The 21,911-nt window shown below is 40.9% G+C and overlaps 1 protein-coding gene across 2 annotated transcripts in view; it reads right to left on the bottom strand.

Moving 5' to 3' along the window:
* Positions 1–21,911, bottom strand: part of PCTP (phosphatidylcholine transfer protein) — a 131,451-nt gene that overhangs the window by 27,092 nt on the left and 82,448 nt on the right. Inside the window, exon 2 of one of the 2 annotated variants that reach the window (XM_053656649.1) lies at positions 13,149–13,239. The exons of the other annotated variant lie outside the window; for it this stretch is intronic. Within the exon in view, the coding sequence (XP_053512624.1) occupies positions 13,149–13,208 (60 nt within the window). The 5' untranslated portion in view covers positions 13,209–13,239. The remainder of the gene's footprint in view (positions 1–13,148; positions 13,240–21,911) is intronic. 2 annotated transcript variants of the gene reach the window in all.

The following is a 21,911-nucleotide window of genomic DNA, read 5'->3' as shown; positions in this document are numbered from 1 at the left end:
GCATTTAATTCCCTGCATCAAATTCCTTTTGCTTAAAATACCTAGAGAGTTCTTGTTCTCTGCACTTAGTCCTGACTGATGCCGTATTCATGGATTATGATAATATTTTAAAGATGACCATTCCTATCAATTCAAACAATAAATCCAATGAAATTTAAATAAAAGTCCTTAAGCCTATGCAAGGAACTTCACACACCACTTTTAAAACTTATAGGGATGATGTAGTGATCAAACAATTTGAAAAAGTAGGCAATCAATTTTTAAAAGTAGAGAAAAAAAGGAAAGGAAACCTGCCCTATTAGATATGAGGGTTTATAATAAAGAAAATAGTGTGGTATTGAGCTAGGTCTAAGAAAAAATAATAATAAAGCAATGAAACAGCTTTCCATCTAGAAACAAATCCACATGAATGTTGAAATAGGATGTAAGAAAAATGGACAATTTAAAAAATGGTATTGGACAACTGACTATCCTTATGCAAAAATGAGGGTCCTAGATCACATTGTAGTACACAAATGTAAATTCCGGATGTATAAGAGAACTAATTGTATAAAGGGAAATGTTCATAACTGCTGTGTACATTAGAAAGCAAAAACTTTTATTTAACTACTCAGTGTCAGTAAATTAAAACCCAACACACAATTGGCCATGGTGGGTAGTTCAGTTGGTTAGAGTGGCATCCCAATACAACAAGGTCATGGGTTTGATCCCAGGTCAGAGTACACACAGGGATCAAACAATGAAGGCATTAATAAGGGGAACAGGAAATCAATGCTTCTTTCTCTCTCACTCTTCCCCTCTCTCTCTAAAATCACTAAATAAAAAAACTTTTAAATCCCAACCTACAGATTAGTAGAAAACATAACCAACAAAGGACTGATACTGACAAATACACAGAACTCCTAGCAATTGAATATATGAGCAGTGAAAAAAACCAAATGCCACATGAATATATGGAAAGTTGTTCAACCTCCATAATAACTGGGGAAATGTGAAATAAATTATATCATTTTATTTATGTAAAATTGGCCAAAGCTTAAAAATGGGTGATGGTGAACAGATAGAGCATAACCTCTGACATAAATGTTCTGGTTAAAGTGTAAGCAACAGTTTGAAAAATGACTGGAAATGACCTATTAAGTTTGAGGATACACATCCTATCTGCCCTAGTAATTCTGCTTCTGTGAGTATACCCAAAAAACTGCCAATATTCCATAAAGTTGCACATGGTTTTAGTGGCAAAATGTTGGAAACAGCATAAATACTCACCAACCACAGAATAAATGAATGAATTGTGGGATATTCATTTCACAGCTTTTGAAATTAAAAAAGAATCTACATGTATATCATGGATAAATCTTGAAAACATTGTTAGAGAAAGCAACTTGCAGAACTATGCATAAAAATACAGTACTTAGGGACTATACATATGCCCTGACAACTTAAAAATATGAATGGGAAGGATTCATGTTAATTTCAGCAGTAGCTGTAATATTTTATTTCTTTAAAACATATGGAGCAAATAAGACACCATATTAATGTGTATGCTGGGTGGTGGCTTCATGTATATTTGTAATTTAAACAAAATTATTCTAATAAAGGTATAGTATTATAATTGCCATTAACTATAGCAGAAGTAAAAGGAAAACACCACTCTGGAATACTATGAAAAATGAAAGATGAATGAATGAATGAATGAATGCTCACATATGCCTCACTTTGCACAAAGAACACACATAGATAACCTGTTGCAACTGAGTGATTGATCAGTGTTGTTGTTGTTTTAATTAGGGTATCAGCATATCTGTTCTCATTTATCAGTAAGAGCTACTAGACACCGAGAAAGTGAGAAGTAATTGAAATATATGGTATCATAGATAAAACAACTGGGTAAAGATCAGAATGTCTTGCTTTCCCTAGGGATGTTCTTCACAGTACAGAACTAATTTGGTTTGTGAATTCCCAAAGTTACATGATTACAAAAACCAGCGTTGTAATCTGAGTTCTAGTTACTTTAAGAACCAGGCAAATCACTTTGTAAATTTTTTTTCAATGACATTCAAATCTTATTACTTTATTTCTTAAATACTGTTTACTCAACAGTGGTGTAAAAATAATAGTCTTTACCTCAAGGACTTGCTGAGAGGAATATGAAGATAGTACAAACAAAAATACTGTGTAAAGTGAAAGTGAACACATAAAATGTATGTCTGTATAGGTACCTCCAAGCTCTGCAGTGGAGTTGATTTTAATCTGTTTCTGTCACTGTCTAAATCAGTTCAGTCCTATTCTGTTCAACCTGGACTGCTGAGCATCTGCTCCTACTAAATGTGCAAGGGTTTTTTATTTTACTAGGGCAATGGATACACAAGAGGGTGATTTCACTGTTACTGGGCTCTAAAGTTTGTAAAGTAATAACCTCTAAGTCAGTTAATGGTGGTTTAAGCCTGCAAAGTACTTATTATGATCCAGAAACTCTGCTGTGTTTTCATTTAACCTTCACAATACCATTCTGAAATCAGTCCTATTATAATCTCCAGATTTTACACGAAGAAACTGAAGGTTGGAGAAATAAAGTAACTTGTCCAAGGTCACATGGGTAGGTCAAAGACAGAGCTCAGGTTTGAAGCCAGTTCCTTTAGAATCTAGAGCCAGCTTATTCAGGTCCTGGTAATCAATTACTGATGTGAAAGTGATAGACATGAAGCGGTGAACGTATCTTCTAATCCAATTATATCTGTAAAGGTTTTAACCCCTAAAAAAATTTTTATGAACCATTATAGCCATAAAACTATAAATGTAATACTGAAAAAGGATGTACATATCATCTTTAGTTTATTCTCTCATTCATTCAGGTATTCATTTGTTTGGTGTTTATTGATCATTAATCAATATTTATCAAACAAGTGACTATATTAATAGATAAAAGAGTAAATTAAAGAAAATATTTGAATCTTCCTTAAGTATTAGATTTTATGCTGTTCAGCCCAGCAGCTATTGGAGGGTACAAAGATGCATCAGATGCAAATTCTCATTCTTAGCTTGCCATCCACATGAACACGATTAATTAGATCAATTCTGCTATGTATGTGTTACATATTCACTAGTCCACCACTTTTTATAGATCAGAGAATTGAGGTACAAAGAGATGATACCTTTGATAATAAGTGGGTTATTCAGTCAAACCAGGTTGTAACGGGGACTTCAGTCCAAGATAGAGGCATAGGTAGATATGCTTTGCTTCCTCGCACAACCAAAAGAAGAATAACAACCAATTTAAAAACAAAAAATAACCAGAACTGACAGAAAATGGAACTGTATAGCAGTTTGACAACCAAGGAGATAAAGAAACATTCATCCAGAATGGTTGGAGGGGCAAAGATGGGCAGCCCAGGGGCTGAGGATACATGAGAAGGTGGCAACTGGCAGAGTGGAATATCCCACATTTGCATGTGGGTGAGCCGGGAGGAACAACTAGGGAGTGAGACAGACTGCACAACCTAGGGCCCAGCATGGGAAACGAAAGTCTTAAAGCCTCTGGCTGTAAAAACCTGTGGGGGTTGTGGCAGTGGTTGAAACTCCCAGTCTCTTAGGAGAATCTACTGAAGGGGCCCACAGGATCCTAGAATGCACAAAAGCCCGCCCGTCTGGGAATCAGCACCTAACGTGGCACAATCCACTTGTGGGAAGTGAGGGAAGTAACTGAAAGTGGGGAGAGAGCTGAGCAAGCAGCATTGTTCCCTCTCTGACCCCCCCTTCACATATGGCACCACGACAGAGTGAAGAGGGTTGCTCTGCCCCAGTGAACACCTAAGGCTCTGCCCCTTACAACGTAACAGGTGTGCTGAGACAAATAAATATGGCCCAAATGAAAGAACAGATCAAAACTCCAGAGAAAGAACTAAGCAACTAGGAGATTACCAACCTATTACATGCAGAGTTCAAAACACTGAAAACACTGGTAATCAGGATGCTTACAGAAATGATTGAGTATGGTCACAAAATAGAGGAAAGAAGTGGAGGATATGCAATGTAAAATAAATAAAAATATACAGGGAACCAACAGTGAAGGGAAGGAAACTGAGGCTCAAATCAACAATTTGGAACAGAGGCTTAGGAACCTCTGGGACAAATTTAAACATTCCCACATTTAAATCACAGGGGTACCAGAAGGAGAAAATGAAGAGCAAGAAACTGAAAACTTATTTGAAAAAATAATGAAGGAAAACTTCCCCAGCCTGGTGGAGAAAATAGACATGCAAGTCCAGAAAGCTCAGATAGCTTCTAAGAAGTTGGATCCAAGGAGAAACACACCATGACATATCATAAGTATTAGCCAAGATTACAGAGAAGAAGAGAATACTAAAAGCAGCAAGAGAAAAGGAGATAGTTACCTACAAAGGAGTGACCATAAGACTACTCACTGATTTCTCAGAAGAAACCTTACAGGCAAGAAGGGTCTAGAAAGAAGTATTCCATGTCATGAAAGTCAAAGACTTACATCCAAGAATGCTCTATCCAGCAAAACTTTCATTTAGAATGGAAGGGCAGATAAAGTGCTTCCCAGATAAAGTCAAGTTAAAGGAGTTCATCATCACTAACCCCTTATTATATGAAATGTTGAAGGAACTTATCTAAGAAAAAGAAGATAAAAAAAATATGAACAGTAAAATAACAACAAACTCACAATCAATGACTGCACCTAAAAAAGAAAAACCAAAAAACAACAGGAACCAGTATAAAGGACACATGGACAACAACTAAGGGGGGTAGAAATGGGAGGGAGGTGGGGAGCACTGGGGGGGGGGGGGGCTGGGATGGGAGTAAAAGACAGAAAACTGTACTTGAACAACAATTTAAATAAATAAATAAATACATTAAAAAAAGAAAAATCAAAAAACAAAAACTAAGCAAATAACTAGAACAGGAACAGAATCAGAAATAGAGGTCAGTAGGGAGAAGCAGGGAGAATGGGGGAAAAAGGTATAGAAAATAAGAGCATAATTGGTAGGCACAAAATAGACAGGGGGAGGTTAAGAATAGTGTGGGAAATGGAGAAGCCAAAGAACTTATATATACGACACATGGACATGAACTTAGCAGGGGGGGCAATGCTGGAAGGAGGGGAGTGCTGGGCAGAGGGGGATAAAGGGAGGAAAAGATGGGACAACTGTAGTAGCATAATCAATAAAACACATGTGAAAAAAACATGTTGTAAGAGATCCATGGAGACTGAAGGTCCTTAGTGCATTTCACCTGCTAATATGAATAAAATAAAATGTGTAAATCAAGTGTTAGGAAGGATGAGTTTATAGTTTGGCCTTGCATGTACTTTATGTGAGCTTTATCAAATGAAACTGACATTTAAGAAAACTACGTTTGCTGGAATCCTGGAAGGGGGTCAGAGAATAAAGTCATCATCCACCTTCCTTCCAGTAAGGAGATTCCAGGGATAGCTGGAAATATTGTATTACAAGTCCCTTCCGCTGCCCTGACTAATCACCACAGGGGATCTGAGTTCAGCACTAAGGCGTTTCAGACCAAAAGTCTAGGGTTTCACTTGGGCTGCGATGCCCAGACTGCAGACCTGCACTCTCTCATACTAATCAGCATAAATGCCAGTGCCTTTTTAATGGACACCTGGAGCCCTCTTTGATAGTGGAGGTCTCAAGCTTGGATCCAAAGCCTGGCTGTCTTTCTCTGGGAATGTAGACCATGCTCCTCGTGACTGTAGCTGACTTAATTCAGACCAGTTCTACCTGGGAAAGAACTCATTTGGGTCCCCTTTACTCACTACCTCACTAGGGTTGTGTGTCCCTGATGTCAAGTCAGATCCTGTCGGAAGTTAGAAAACCTTATAATAATATTCAGGTCCTATCCAGGTGATAATTAATATTCAGGTAATATAATATACAGGTCCTCCAAACCCTATATATAATTTGTCAGTAGTTTTTGATATTTCTAGTGCCCATATAGATTGAATTTGTTCACTTCTTTCTCTCTGCACTGCCCACCCTAGCCAAGGTCATCGCTATTCCCCTGACTGCCCAGTGACCTTGTCACTGGTGGCTCTCCCTGCTGGTGTCCATTCCCCACACAGACAGACAGACAGAGCTGTATTAAAAATGTCAAATGCTGTCCTGGCTGGTGTAGCTCAGTGGGTTGGGCATCGTCCCACAAAGCAAAATGTCACAGATTCCATTCCTGGTCAGGACACATGCCTGGGATGTGGGTTTGGCTCCTGGCTGGAGCATGTGCAAGAGGCAACCAATCAATGTTTCTCTCTCATCTAGATGTTTCTCTCTCTCTCTCTCTTTCTCTCTTCCTTCACCTTTCTCTCAAAGAAAAAAAAGGAAAAGGAAATGTCAAATGCCTTCCTTACAATAATAGTTCACAGACTGCACCTGACATTGAATAGCATTTGAACTTCTCACCCTGGCCTACAGAGTCATGCCATCCTACTGCCCCTTCTTCACCCTCCATCCCCATCCTCTCCACCCTCCACTCACTCACCTGGCTCCAGTGTGCGGCTCTTGAGTTTCTGGTCATGCTAAGTGTTTCCTTGCCTCAGAAACGTGGTTTCTTGTTGTCTCTGCCTCCGCTGCCCTCCCCACACTCTTCACTCATTTTTGTCCTTCCAGTATCAGCCTAAAGCTTCCTTCCAATGACTCTCCTCCCCCGGCCTCTGTTATTTGCTATCTCAGCTTTTTGTTTCCTTTTCCTGTATAAAATTGATCGCCATTTGTGATTGGACCTGTGCCCCAGCGGGGGTAGGAGGAAAACAATAAAAAGTAAACTAATAAATGCAAATTGCTTTCCAGCACTGATCTTGATCTGTAATTAGTTGAGCATCTGTCTGCTCCGTCAGAGCGTAAGTTCAACAGCAAAGACCTGTTGGTCCCTCTCACCTCTGCCTCTCCAGTCACTAACATGCCTGGCACAGAAATAACTGTTGGGTGAGTCAGTATCAGAATTATGTTATCTTCATATATATGCATAGATATACATATGAATTGCATGCATGTATAAGTACTCTATAGATTTATACATATACATGAATAAATAGGTGATAAATTATATATATAAACTCGCCACCATCAAACTAAATTGCTTTGGTTAGTTCCATTCGTTTTTATGTTGCTCTTTCTGGTTTTCTACATAGACAATCACATTGTCAGGGGGAGTGACAAAGAAAAAGCCACCATGGCTTTTTCAATAGCTATGCTCACTGTTTTCCTCTTTGATGTTATGATGGGGGTTGGAACAGTGGTTTGCAACCCGTCTGAGGAGATGCATCTGGCACTACTGTGGAGAGAGGGTAAGCCAGCAGGTAGAGCCCTGGGCTCCCCACCCTTGCTTCCCAAACAAGAGGGAAGCTTTCACGGGTTTTCTATAATGGGGCTCTGCAAAGCATAAGAGGGGGAAGGGTTCTACTGTTAACAATATACTTGAAAATGACTGGGCTAGACCTTCTGGAACAAGGGTATTATTGACATCCTTGTCTTTAAAGAAAAAAACAACTACCATTTATTGACCGTTTATATGAGTAGGGACCATGCTCAGGACTTAACAGGACATTTCTCAGTACAAGTTCTATGAGTTGTATGTCGGTATTTCCATTTTACAGATGGTTTAAAAAATAAGTGGCATTTCCACAGACACAAAGGAGGTAAATATTACAAACAGGATTGAAGTCCAGTTCTAATCCCAGCCGTTTCTCATAACTACCAAGGTAAATAAAGCCAGAGATGGGGAGATTTTAAAATACTTTTTCTCCTTTAGTAACTTAAAAATAGACAAATTGTATTTTCAAAAAAAAAAAAAAACCACACAAAATCCTGCAATGATATCTCTTATCCCACATAATCTGTTATGATGTGACTTTCATCATTGTCCCACCATGAGGTAGACTGTTTGGCCCATTATCTTGAACCAGGGTGGGCTTCTGAGCCCCTCAGGAGTGATGTTCTGTAACTTCTAAGGCCAGGTCATAGAAGACAATGCAACTTCCTGTTTCTCTTTAAGCTCTTGCTCAGAACCCAGACACCATGACATGAGGACACCCAAGCAGCCCGTGAAGATCCCTTTAAAGGATCTGAGGCCCCTGGCCCATAGCTCTGGCTGAGCTCCTAGCCAGCAGTTGGCGCCAAAGTGCCAGCCCTGTGAGTCATCTTGAAATAGATCCTCTGGCCCGCCCCAGCTCACAGTGCACCTGCAGAGAGGAGCTGCACCCCCCCCCCCAGCCCTGCCTAATGGGCAAATTCCCAGGCAAAATAAATAACGGTTGTTATTTAAAGCCACTAAGATTTAGGGTGGCTTGTTATGCAGCGACAGATAACTAAAACAAAAAGCATGCATTCTATATGCCTGTCTTACAAAATAAGGAAAGGTAGAAATGGAAAAAAAGAAAAGAAAATCCTACGAATGATTAGGCTTTTGAATACATATATCATAGGTGCCAGTATCAAGAACACAATAATTATTACTGACTTTCCCTGTGTAAAGTTTACACACACACACACACACACACACATACATACATAGTGAGTTTATACTGCCTCTCACTAACCTCTGCTATTTCCTGGGTTTGACTATTATTTTGAAATGAAAGCCTAAATTATCATTATTATGGTTTACAACATACCTCTCCCTTTTGAGAATTGTATTTTTACTTTTGCAACAGGTTTTAAAAGCATGGTTTGCCCACTTTTAAAACTTATAAACTATGCCTTCACCACCCTTGAACTCTTCATTTCGATTCCTTTTCAAAGTTCTCCAAACACTGAGGCCTGGCATTTAGCTTTAGGGAAGATAGCTTCGCTTGTGCTTGTCTACAGAAGATATACCTGGTTTCTTTTAAAAGTCTCAATCCTTACAGAAAGTTTGGTTCCTCTTTTATATTCAGGAATTTTGCTTGGACCCCTGGCTGGGTGGCTCCTTTGGTTGGAGCACTGTCCTACACACCAAAGGGTTTCTGGTTTGATCCCCGGTCAAGTGGGTACAGGAGGCAGCTGATTGATGTTTCTCTCTCTCTTTCTCTCTCGAATCAATAAACATATTCCTCGGTGAAGATTAAAGAAAAGAGAATTTCACTCGACCTGCCTAGACAAGTGTTTCATTGATTTTTCAGCAAATTTTTTTTCAAGTTCAAACTGAGATATTTCTTTAGCTCAAAGATTACTTCATCTGTTGCTTTGATTTATGTCTGTGTTTTCTCAGTCCTGATTCCTGCTCTGCTTTGTGCAGACTATACCTTTGGGGCACCTTATTTCTCAACTTTCTCCTCTCACTTTCAACTGTTATTTTCCTGTGAGTCTCCAGTTTATCTCCGGCTTCACTAACTGGATTTTTTTCAGTATGAGAGAGGACAGTTACTCCTTCATCAGGAGTTGAACAGGGGGCATGTGCTCTAATTTTCACAGGGTCCCTCCAGACCTCAGATTTCTCCTTCTCTATGACGGTCACCTCTCATTTGGGGGATGAAATGTCTTCTTAAATCTTATTGAGGAAAAGGTTTGAAATCTTATGAAAACATTTGCTTATTGCTGATGATAGATATATTTTTATGCCAGTTAGTAAAAACTGCTAAGCAGTGGACAGAATGGAAAGGGGCAGGAGAAGGGATTGCTAATAGAGTATATTGTGGCCCTGGGGACTGGTGTATCATTTTTATCCCCTGATATTAATTGTGGAGTGTTATCAATGTTAGCTCTAACTTCTGACATGTCTTCATGGGACATTAAAAAATTAAAAAAAAACAACAACAACAGCACCCTGGCTGGTGTGGCTCAGTGGATTGAGCACCAGCCTGTGAAGCAAAGCATCACTGGTCTGACTCCTCCTAGTCAGGGCACCTGCCTGGGTTGGAAGCCAGGTCCCTGTTTGGGGATGTGGGAAAGGCAACCAGTTGATGTGTCCCTCACACATCCATGTTTTTCTCCCTCTCTTTCTCCCTCCCTTCCCATCTCTCTTAAAAGTAAATGAATAAAGAAATACATAATCTTAAAAAAACAGCAATAGGAAAAGCTAAAAGCAGAGTAAATGTGCACTTTATAAATATATAAAGACATTATGGGACACCCCTGCAGCGGAACACTGTGTATCCTTTACCGATGGTCCATTTACTGCCATGAAAAGACGCACGAGTGAACAGTGCTCAAAGTAAGTTTGTAAAAATCACGTCAAAGAGCATGATCCTATTTTTGTAAGAAAACCACATATTATATGGAGAGAAAAATTGAAGATACAGCATAACGCTGACAGTTCTACTGAAAGCAAACATTTGACTTTTATTTTCTATTTAGTTTTCTACATATTTTATTATCTGTCTATATTATCTAATCCTTACATTATTATACCAGGTTTTCCTGGTGTCGTTAAAAAAGAAAAAAGCAGATACCATGATTCTTCCAAGTGGTAATAACTTTCAGTCACAGACTGGGGAAAATTGTGGCCTTTTTGTTCAAAATAGTTAAATTTGCTAATTTAATTCAGATTTGCAGTCAGCAGAGGGCGCAGAGGAGAGAGAGGGAAGTGAAGTGAAAAACCTGATGCGTAGCTGAAAGTTTTCATAACATAAAGGTTATCTCGATTTCCTTTTCACTCATTTATCCAAGAAAACTTCAAAAAGATCATAAACGCATAATTTCAGTTGGGCTATCACTTTTATTGTAAAATGTCTGTCATTATGTTATGTGGAGAGTCAAAACATACATATACTTTCACTGGGTAAAGGATATTAAAAGTAATTGACTGCTTATTTTTTGCCAGGCACTGACCTATGCTTTATATGCTGTAGTCGCTTATGTAAAACATGTTTTGTTAAGTTTCATCAGACATTGTAGACAGATTAACACAGGCTTGATAAATCTTTGACTAAAGAGAAGTCCACCAAGAGTAAAGATATGGACCAAAATCTCACAGCGACAGACCACTTTGTAGCTTGTTAAATGCTTTCAGATTTAATGCCGAAATAGACCCTTTTTTTAAAAATGAAGAAACAAAGAAGCTAAGTAGTTTACAGAGTGTGGCAAAGTTAAAGACCCTCTCATCCTCATCTATGTGACTGGGCAGACAGATTTCACTATGCTGTCTCTCTAATAACCTAGAAATCTTCAGATATAGAAAACACCTTGGTCCCACTGAAGAGCCACATGATATGAGCAATAGTTCATGTGGTAGGCAGTCAGACAGACATGAGCAGGGCTAGGATGATACTCTAGGTCCAGAAGGTCACCAGGGTGGAAAGCCCTGGTTGCCTAGCAACAGGCAAAACTGGGAAAACAAGGACCTTGCCCCCAGGGTGACCTTTCCTCCACTAGCATATTGCTGGTCACGTGGTTTAACCCCCCTTGACTTTTCCTCCTCTGGCATGTCACTAGTCATTCAGCAGACCTCCCTTAGGGGAGGAACAAGTGGCTTCATGGGACTCCCACTCAGGTTCTTGCATGACCACTCCCTTAAGCATTAATCTCTAGGGATAACATCTAGGCTTCAGTTGTATTTCAGCTGCAGGCCTAGAAAAGCAGTGAAACCAGACGAGGAAAGCCTGGGCTTACATGAGCACCAGCCATGATGACAGATGGCCCCCTGCCCTGGCCCTAATCAATCAGTGGCCCTTAAAGGACACACCTGGAAAGCTGATGATGCTCCTCCCCGGGACCTCCCCTAAAACCCCCACCTTAAAAACCCTTGGGATGTCATGACACTTCTCTGTACGGAGTGTGCCCTCACCTTTTCCCACCCCCTTTTCTCAAGCACATTTTCCTTGCCTCTCTCTCTTTTTAAGCTCCAGTGGCCCTTCTTTTGCCTCTGCAACTTGTTTCTTGACTGCATATCTTCTACTATTTACTTCTTCTACCTTTACGATTTTCTAAATAAACTTTGTCTTACAGTCTGAGCCTTGACTCTGAATTCTTTCTTAGCCAAAACTCAAATACCAGGCTTGCTGAACCAAGGTCTTGTCTGTGTCCACTGTTCTAACACCTGGTGCCATGTTCACAGCTAACAGCTAATACCAATACAAATCAAAGATTTTGGGGCCTCCTTTTTTACAAAATAGTATTTGACCTCATAATTTACATCTCTGGTTCTTGATTAATTAATCTAAATTTAGTGGTTTCCAAATATCAATTTGGATGGATACATGCACTCAGATGTGAAAAATAAAAGCATGTGCTGAGATTTTATATCCTATTTTTTTGTTTTTATCCTAAAGAAACCTCTCTTTTAAGAAACAATCACAGTTGTGGATGATGGTGGTCTTCTTCTTTCTTTTTTAAGTACTTGTTTAGCAAAACAGAAGTTTGAAATCCCAAGTCAATCTCTCCCACCCATTTTACTTTCATAATGATCTGAGTCCCCAAAGAAATGCTGTCTTTGATCAGCCTTGAGCTACCCTGGACTCTCAGGCTGCAGCTCCTCAACCAAGCCCTCAGCGAGCTCTTCAGATAAACTAATAAACAGGTGCATCATATTGCAAGTTACCCAAAATCCCCAAATAGAAAAATTTTAGTGGCCAATGAGCAATGCAAATTTTCCCAAACAGCAGACTTCTCCACCCCCCCCCCAAAAAAAATTCTGGTAATCTGCCTAAGAATTTTTAAAAACAAATTATAAGAAACAACATTTTTGGAATAGATTAGAGCTATTTTCAATTTTCACAGAAATAATTAGTCTCTTGGGGGTAAAAACAACCAGTTCATCACTCTAAGCATATACTACTGTTAAAATAGATACACAGAACTCACTAGTTTAAAATATCTATCACCTTTTTCAGATGGGATACCCTAAATCTTGTATTGAAAGAAAATGATTTTTAAGCTTGAAGAGAGAATCAGGAAGAAAAGTTGGAAAATAAAGATTAGTTCTGATGCATTATAAAAGAACAGAATGATGCAGATTGGCATTTTGAGACAGTCGGTAACGGCAAAGAAAATAGTAATGAGTGAGTCACTCAACCTGTTCAGTCTTCAGTGTTGTCAAGTTTAAAATCAAAGAGCTAGACTAGTTGGTTTTCAAGTGTTCCTCCAATCCTAAAAGCATATGTGTCTAGGACTTTCTGACTCGTTCGTACAGACTTTTACAATTTGTGAGCGTTTGTGCTACTTACATGTTCCAGGCATGAAATGGTTAACGGAAAGACCTACCCTGCTGCAGCTGCTGCAGCTGGAGAGGAGTGATGGTGGCACATCCAAGTCCACTTCCATTCAACAGGTGTCCCTCTCAGCTGCACTTGGTCTGGAAGAAGGAGGGAGGGTGATGTATAAACCAGCCCGTCACAGTCCTGGGCCCACACAGCGGCAACAGTGATGGAACACCCGGAGTGTAAAAGGAAATCATAAAGTAGGTAGACACTTTTTGAAAGTGTCTTCAAAAATTAGACACTGTTTGAAGGCGATAAATATTATAACTGGAGAGGGATTCCATAGGGTTTGTTAGAGAGAAGAAATCTTTACAAAGAGTTTATACTGTGAATCCTGAGAAGTTGCTGATACAAAACCTGCTCATTTCCTATCACTAATATTAAAGGTCAGAAAATAAGGAAGCAGCCATTCCAGCACAGAGCACAAAGCACCAGTCTAGGGAACAAAGGATGGAACTGGCGTTCCCTTGAGGACTCAGAACACCAGACAGGCCTAGAGCAGAAATGGCTCCCCGAGACCCCAGTCTTTCCAGGGCTTGAAGAAGCCCAGCCAGAACAGGGAATAAAGCATCCTTTAGGCTGCACCGGGCGCTGTGCAGTGTCCTGTTCAGTAGTTGTGCTGTCTCACTCCATCTTGCAGGTTTAAACATGTCAACAAGGCTTTTATGCATACATTGTGCTTTGCTGTAAAGAAATCTTCCACACACTGTTACAGAAGATTATACATGGATTGAGTAGACTTGAACTTGCAAGGCCACCCAAAGTCTGTGGCTGGAGAATGCAGACAGGACACGTTGTCTTAAGGAGCTTCTTTCTGTCCTTTTCGCTTTTACATACATGCTCTCATTTCATCCACATAACCACCCAAAGAGGCAAGGCTGGTGCTATTATCCCCATTTTCCACATGAGGAAATCTGAGGCATGGAGATGCTAACTGATTTGTCCACAGTCACAACAGTTTAAGCAGTAGAGACAAAGAAGGTAAGCTTCAAATCTAGATCTTCTGACATCAGGGTTTCATGAAGTTGAGCCTAGGAAATGCATATTCCATGCCCATTCTGCATTCAGTGCTATGATTGGCCCAGGAGACACAAGGACAGTTTTGTTATGTTCCTGGTCTTGAGAAGCTCTCAGAACCTTAGAGGAGGTGAGTAAGTAAACAACTCCTTTCTACGTTATTTGGTGAGGGCTGTGATATACGCGTAGAGCAGTGGTCTCAACCAGGTACAATTCTGTGCCCCAGGGGGATATTTGGATAACATTTGAAGACATTTTTGGTTCTCACGAGTGAGGGGTTGCTACTGACTTCTAGTGGGTAGAGGCCAGGAATGTTGTTGCTAAATACCCTTCAATAACAGGCCTGCCCCCTACAACAAAGATCATTCATATGTAATGGAATATTATTCAGCCACAGAAAAGAAGGACATTCTGCCATTTGCCAACATGGATGGACCTTGAAGGCATTACGCTAAGTGAAATAAGTCAGACAGAGAAAGACAAATACCATATGATCTCACTTATATGTGTATTCTAAAAATAAACAAAAACCCCACATAGGTACAGGGAACAGATTGGCAGTTGCCAAAGGCAGGGCATTGAGGGTGAGTAGAATAGGTGAATGAAGACAAAAGGTAAAAACTTCTAGCTATAAAATTAAAAATAAATAAGTCCTGGCATGTAATACACAGCATAGTGACTAAAGTTAATGATACTGTATTGTGTATTTGAAAGTTGCTAAGAAAGTAGATCTTAAAAGTTCCTAAAAGTTCTCATCATAAGAAAAGTTTTATAATTATACATAGTAACAGATATTCGCCAAAATTATTGTGGTGTTCATTTCATAATATACACTAATATCAAATAATTATGTGGTGTACTTGAAATTAATATAATGTTGTTTGCCAATTATACCTCATTGAAATGTATCATCTAGTCCAAAATGCTCCAAGGGTCCAAGTTGAGGGACCCTGGTACAGAGCAGCACCAGGACATTGCAGAAAGGGACTCAGGTTCTCGAGGTCTGAGACGGGGAGGACCTCTCAGGGAAGTTGTGCCTCAGGCAGTCAGGAAAGACGAATGGATGCCATGACTCTCCACGAGCAGCAGCCCACAAGACACAAAGAACAGGATTTGATTAAGGCCGGGGCTGAGAATGGAGAGGAAGGGAGAGGCCAGCACGTGGGAGCCGTGTGTGCAGGGCTGAGGCTCCAGACCTTCCAGGAAGGGGCACCACTGATGGGTTTTCACCAGAGGAATGATCTAATTAGGCTCATGTATTCCACAGCTTGCTAGATTAGCGTGGAGCAGAAGATCTCAAACTCTGAGACACAGATTTAAAAAATGCAGATTCCTGCCCTTCCAACAACTCACCCGAAAATATCCTGACTTCTTAACACATTAGTTCTGCAGTGAAGCCCAGACACCTGTAGCTTTTGCAAGTTCCCTGTGCAATTCTGACTCAGGTCATCCAAATCCTTGCTAGTGTACCACATTTATTGGACAGTGGGAAGATTGTAAGCCCATCACAAAGGGTATAAGAAGGAATTTGGGGGAGAGGACTATGTAGACATATCCCTTTGTCTGTTCTAATCCAGAACGTGAGGCTCTGAACTGGGCACATACAAAGGAATGCACTACATGAATGCAAGTCACACGGCTGCATGGAGGCTCCTTTCTGGATCATGTGACCTGGACAGGGACAAATCCAGAGGAAAGGCACACTCCACGTGACAGGAGCACACCCTCCTGGCAGCCTCCGGCTTAGCCCAATTCCTTCTACAAAACCTGTTGAAATTCTCCATCCCAAAGCCTTGTTGGTACAGCGGTGCCTGCTTCCTGTTCCCAGAGAGACTCACCCTTGAGCTATCAGTCTTCCCTACAGTTGGCCGCTCCTGTGTCCTGTCGCATAAAACCGTGAACTGAGAGGTCTCGGACGTACGTCATGTTGTGTGAGTCACAACATGGAGTGGAGTAAGTCACAGTGGAGTAAGGCTCCGCATGGGGGAATTCTGGCCCTTGCCGCCTGATTTCCAAATTCAAGTTGTTGGTTATGAAATTATTGATCTCCTTGGGCACCCCACGCTCCTCAGTGACTTGGCTTTGGATACGAGAGAGTAGAAATTAGTGTGCATGCCCTGCAAATCTAGAGTTTCTGATTGAAACGGAGGAGAACCTTGGCACTGCAGTCAGTCCCTACGCCAGATGCCTGGGACTCTCTTCACAGGGAAATAGTCGAATATCCACAGTAAGAGGTCCACAGCGTTGCTGACGGATACTGCACTCGGGAATATTGCTTTAAAAAGAGGCTTCCTACAGCTGCCCTGGTAGCTTGGATAGTAGTGGTTACTAACTATTGCCTCAAGTTGTCATGTCTAAGTTCTCTGATACTGTAAGCGCAAAGAGAATTTTTTAAAAGTAGAATAAAAAGAAAGAATAGTTCAGGCTCTGCAGACAGGACCCTGAGAACTGACAGATGGGACTCTGAAAGGTTGGATAGGCCACAGAGAGGAAAGCAGAGTGAAGCCCAGTTCACGCCTGTTTTCATTGCACAAGTGCAGTAGAGAGTCCGAGATGTTACTTTTGTTGTGGAGGTGATCCAAAACCTTACCCTGTGACCCCAGGGAAAAATATCAAGTCTTACCAGTGCTGTAAAGAAAGTTTTCCAAGCTAGGTGTAACTTAGAAAATAGGTAGCAAGAAATAAGACCAGGCAGAGAGGTTTCTATGAGGCTATAGAGCCCTTCAAATTGGAAGTCAACCAAAGTTATCAATGGTAGGGTTACTGACCAGGCCCAAGTGGCCAGTTGGAGCTCAGAGTGGGCTTGATGACCCTCAGATGGAAGAAACTTGTATTCTCACTCTGTGACCATGCACATGAAATTGTTTTAGCAAGGTTTACATTGCTTTTACAAAGACACTGGCTCCTGGTTCCTGCACAGTCTAAGGAAATAATGAGACAGCAAGGTATCACCTTATGAGCAAGACTTTAAAAATTTTATCTAGAGAAGGAAAGCAAGAGCTTTGTGTTCTGAACTGACATGATCAACAGAAGTTCATAAAATACATAGTTCTGTTTTGAAGTCAGTTTGGCTGGGAAAATTGTTCCATATCCTACTACCCATCCACATTTTATGTAGAAAAAAAAATGCTTTTAGTTTCTTGATCTGGTCCTATTCTCAATGAGTGGACCATGGTAGAGATTCTGAGGAAGGATGAATGCATTTTTTTTTCTGGCAAAACAATCATTTCAAAACCCCAGAGCTTATTCTGAGTTGAGTAGAACCTCTTTATGAGTAACAGAAAGTGTGCACATAATCTGAACACAGAAACAATATTGCATAGGGATTAAGAGGGTAAATTTGGGCATCAAACAGGCTTTGGTTCCCTTCCAGATGGTGACTTTTCCAAGGCAGGAAATGCTTAAACAATCTCTTCATTTGTATAATGGAACTATCTGGCCCCTACCTCTTAAATTATTTGTGAGTATGAAGTAAAATGATAAATCTATAAAAGGTGTATAATATAAAGTCAATGTTCAATAACTACCTGTGCTTATCAATACAGTGGAACCTTTGGCTAGATATACATGGTATCTATCCACTATCCAAAGAATACTCACAAAACAAATGTAGAATATTTAATAAAATTTAATAATTAACATACTCAGCACTAAACATCTGAATGCTTTGAAATAATCCATTTGGATAATGATCAGAGTTTTCCAGTTTATATCTGACTTCAATGTAGAGTCATTCTTTCATTTATTTGTTCATTTGTTTGGCAAAGACCTTCTATAAACACATACACACACACAATTGCTGATATTATCCTTCAAGAACTTATGGGAGACTTTCCAGTCCACATGATGTTGGTATAAACTGTAATTTGAACATCTGCTTACCCTGCATGAGGCCCAAAATATGACATTTCTAAAGAAATCCACATTGGACTTGTGTTGTCTTTTACAAAAATCAATAGCATTAACTCATGGGGCAACATAAACTTAGTCACTGGCAAGACAAAGGCTGTTTTTCCACATGTAAAGTGGGGAGACTGCAATTTTCTGTATGTCCTCCTCTACGTGAGTGGTATGGTAGAATACTGATTAATGAGAGGAGGAAACATGTTCATTCCCAGAAGACATCTCTAGGGTGCTTTTTTTACTCTAAGCATCGTATAGAAAGAATTGCATAGCTATGTTCTTTTTTCCCAAGGAGTTAAAATTGAACTTAAGATTGAATCAATACATTACTTGCATATAGCCAGTGCAATTCAGGGCTCAAACTGTGATGCTTAAACATTTATCTTCTCTCTGCAGAAAGTTAGCAATCTCAAATAGTCTGTGTCCAGTGCCTATGTGTCTGCCATTGTACATACATGTATAGTGTGAAGCGAATTACAGATTCACTCATAATTTTCCTGGGACATTCATCTGTGAGCCCAGAACAGCCTTATATGGCAATTCAGACTGGGCTTCACAAAGTAGCAGGCAGAGAGTAAGCCACTCTCTCAAGTATTTGCCTCTTCACTGGAGAAGTGGGCACCGCCGCTAACAAAATCAAGTGCATAACCTCCACCCAAACCTGCTCCTTGCCTGGGCCTTCTGTTTCAGCTGACAGTATCACTAAGTTATTCATTACTTAGGCTTTAAATCCTTACAAATCCCTCATTCCTGGATAATCTCCCCCCTCCCATGATATTCATCCCCAGCTTGTGCTGCTTCTGCCATTACCGTGAGCCCCAACCTGCATGTATTCCCAATGTTGGGCCCCAGCACCTCCCACCTGGATAAAGTCTTCCTAACCGGTGTCCTCACCACATTGTCTGCCTTCCCTCACTCTCCCCAGTGCATCCCACCACTCCAACGCCAAGTTATTTTTGATCATGCAAAGGACTATGTCACCCTGTTCAAAAACTACATTGGTTTCAAAATAAATTCCAGACTTGACATAAGGGCAATAATCTCACTGTGAACCATCTCCATTTTATTTTGACTGTTCTGCCTGCCCTGAGTGATCTAAAATTCAGCCACACAGGCTATTCAAAGCTCTCTGCCGGAAGACTGGTGCTTCTCTGAGCTATGTTTATATATAGGCTGTGCCTTCAGTTAGAGTCACCTTCTCTTCTTTCCTACTTATACTGTCGAACGCTGGTCTGCCACGCAGCTTGCCTTCCCACCTAGACCAGAACTGATTTAATCTCCCCTGGGCTTCCCATAACAGTCTGTTATTCCCTCCAGCAAAAAAAAAAAAAAGGTTTACATTGGTAGCCCTATAGATTTCCTGGCCTGAACTGGAAGCTCCCTGAGAGCAGAGATCTTGCTTGTTTATAGGTCTGTACCGGCTCAGTGAGCCCACTGAGCAAGGGTCTGGCACTTGGAAGGAGTATAATAAATATCAGTGGAACTGATAGGCTCCTGAGAGCTGAGGAATGGCTGGAGCAACTTCCAAAATGCCCCCCTACTGCATGACACCTCCCTTAGATGCCACTGGTACCTGGCCTGTGTCTCAGTCCTACCCAATTCTGCTTAGTGACACAGTTCTACTTCAATACCCCGATGTCTCTGAGGTGGCACTCAGGGATCATCACCCCAGAAGCAAGAGGTTCCCCTTTTCAGAGTGCCTTCCCCAAACCAAACCTAGTGAGAATATCTCATCCTCGACCCAAGACTCATCCATCCCATTGGACTGGGGCTAAAGTTAAAAATATTCCTGATGACACAATCTAATAAAAAATAATAAGCAAGAGAGTCCTCATAGTACAACATAGGTAGAGGAGGCATCTGGACTTGAACCCTGGCTCTGCCTCCTTTCCTAGTAGAGGGTCCCAGGCAAGTTCTTACCCTTGCTGAGTTCTAGTTTCTTCGTAAGTATAATTAAAATATAAATATTTGAGACCGGTCTGCATTACAGGTGGTACTTATTAGACACTTGGTCAGCATTACACTGCTCCTTTTCTCTTCAAATGAAGCATGTTGGGTGGGTCAACTGAAAAGGAAGGAGCCCAGGTTCTGGAATTGAACCTGAGAACGGTGACATGTGCTGCACCTCTGTTCTTTCTCCAAAAAATGGAGATAGAAAAAAACTATCTGTTGTGAAAATATACTGGATGTTCTTCCTATCCAAGCTCAGAGTTTAAAATCTATGGGTTCAACCGTGCTTTTTATTATTTGGGAGAGGGTCAGCACTGATACAGCCATCCTGTGTGAGTCACTACACAACCAGGAGATGGCTGATCAGGTTGGAAGGTATATTCTGCTCGATGGATATGGAACAAAGAAAAGCTAACTGACTCTCACAAGGTGTCAAAGAGGATCAGAATTTTAGAAAATTTTACATGTGGCAGGTAGTTGAAAATCTCCAGCATCAGTGGATTGAGTGCCAGCCTGTGAGCCAAAGGGTCACTGGTTCAATTTCCGGTCAGGGTACATGCCTGGGTTATGGGCCAGGTCCCCAGCAGGGGGGTGTGAGAAACAACCACACTCCCTCTCTTTCTCCTTCCCTTTCCCTCTCTCTGAAAATTAATAAATAAAATCCTTTAAGAAATAAGATTTCCACCACCAGATTGATGATGAAAATAAGAAATGATGTGTTGATTAGGAGTGGATTGAGGTCCCACCATGTACACATCATGTTCTAGACAGGACAAGGGACATCTTCACCAGAGGCTAATGGGAGATTGCTTCTGTAAAAGGGCATACCTGTGTGTTCAGGTATCTACCTGCAAGTTCAGGTATCAAGAGTACGAAGGGGTGGAGTCATGGTTGTCCCTTCTCTTTCTTTCTAAGAAAAGGTGAGTGTGGTGGGCTCCCTACAGGCCCCTGAACCCATGGCCCATTGGTCACAGTGGGGAGAGGGACTGACCCACGTGCTGTGCCCTTATCCTGGGCGAATGTCTGCCCAGTTTTCTATAACTCTTTACTGTTGAGCTTCCTCATTGTAGGCCTCCAAAGGATAATGTACATACATATAAAAGATTGTGCAAGATGCTTGAGGATGGACCAGGATCACAGCATTTGCAGCATATACTTGGATTTTGAAGCAAACAAACAAGAAAAACATCAGCGTTTCTCATCTGAGGCCAAAGTGACACAGTTCTTGTTGAAGTGAGAGATGACGTGCTCAGCCCTCCCTCAGATGGTGCTGTGTCCTTTGATTTCAGACGCTGTTTTTTTATGTTGATGTGATCTTTCCCAGTGACTCAGAACAAAGTGAGTAATAGAATAGTGACTGGGATGTGCACTGAAAGGATGCATGTTTTCCTTTCTGTCGACACATGGATTTTATGAGTTTCTGGTACCTGGAAATTGACCAAAAACCAGCAAAGCATAGTGTATGTCTAAGGTATACCTACTGTTCCTCTTGGTACTATCAGATCTCTCTGTAATGTCCTAGATCTCAAAGCAAAAGGCCTTGGGGTGGGGTGGGGGAAAACACCCTCCAAAATGAACTCACAAGCACAGATCACTTTTGCAAATGTCCATGATTTCAGAACATAAATGCAGACACACCCTTAAAAGAAGCACTGGAAAGGAGAAAACTGGCCGGCTTCCTGAATCTCACTGAGTCCAATTGGACTGGGTGATGGTGGAGATCAAAGGCGTGCAGCAATTGAACAGCCAGCCAGGAGGATCTGGCATCTTTGGGGCTGCTGGACATCGGCCAACTCAACCACGCCAAGCAAAAGCAAACTGAAAGTAAATACGGGCAAGTAATCGAATGCACATGGCCTTGCTCCTCACAAAGTGTGTTTGTTCCCCAAGGGGCAGT

Source organism: Artibeus jamaicensis, unplaced genomic scaffold (assembly GCF_021234435.1).
Source record: "Artibeus jamaicensis isolate MK-2021 breed Jamaican fruit bat unplaced genomic scaffold, CSHL_Jam_final contig_1998, whole genome shotgun sequence".
NCBI lineage: Eukaryota > Metazoa > Chordata > Mammalia > Chiroptera > Phyllostomidae > Artibeus > Artibeus jamaicensis.
The sequence above is the reverse complement of the archived record's forward strand: the minus strand, read 5'-3'. Positions and strand labels throughout refer to the sequence as shown.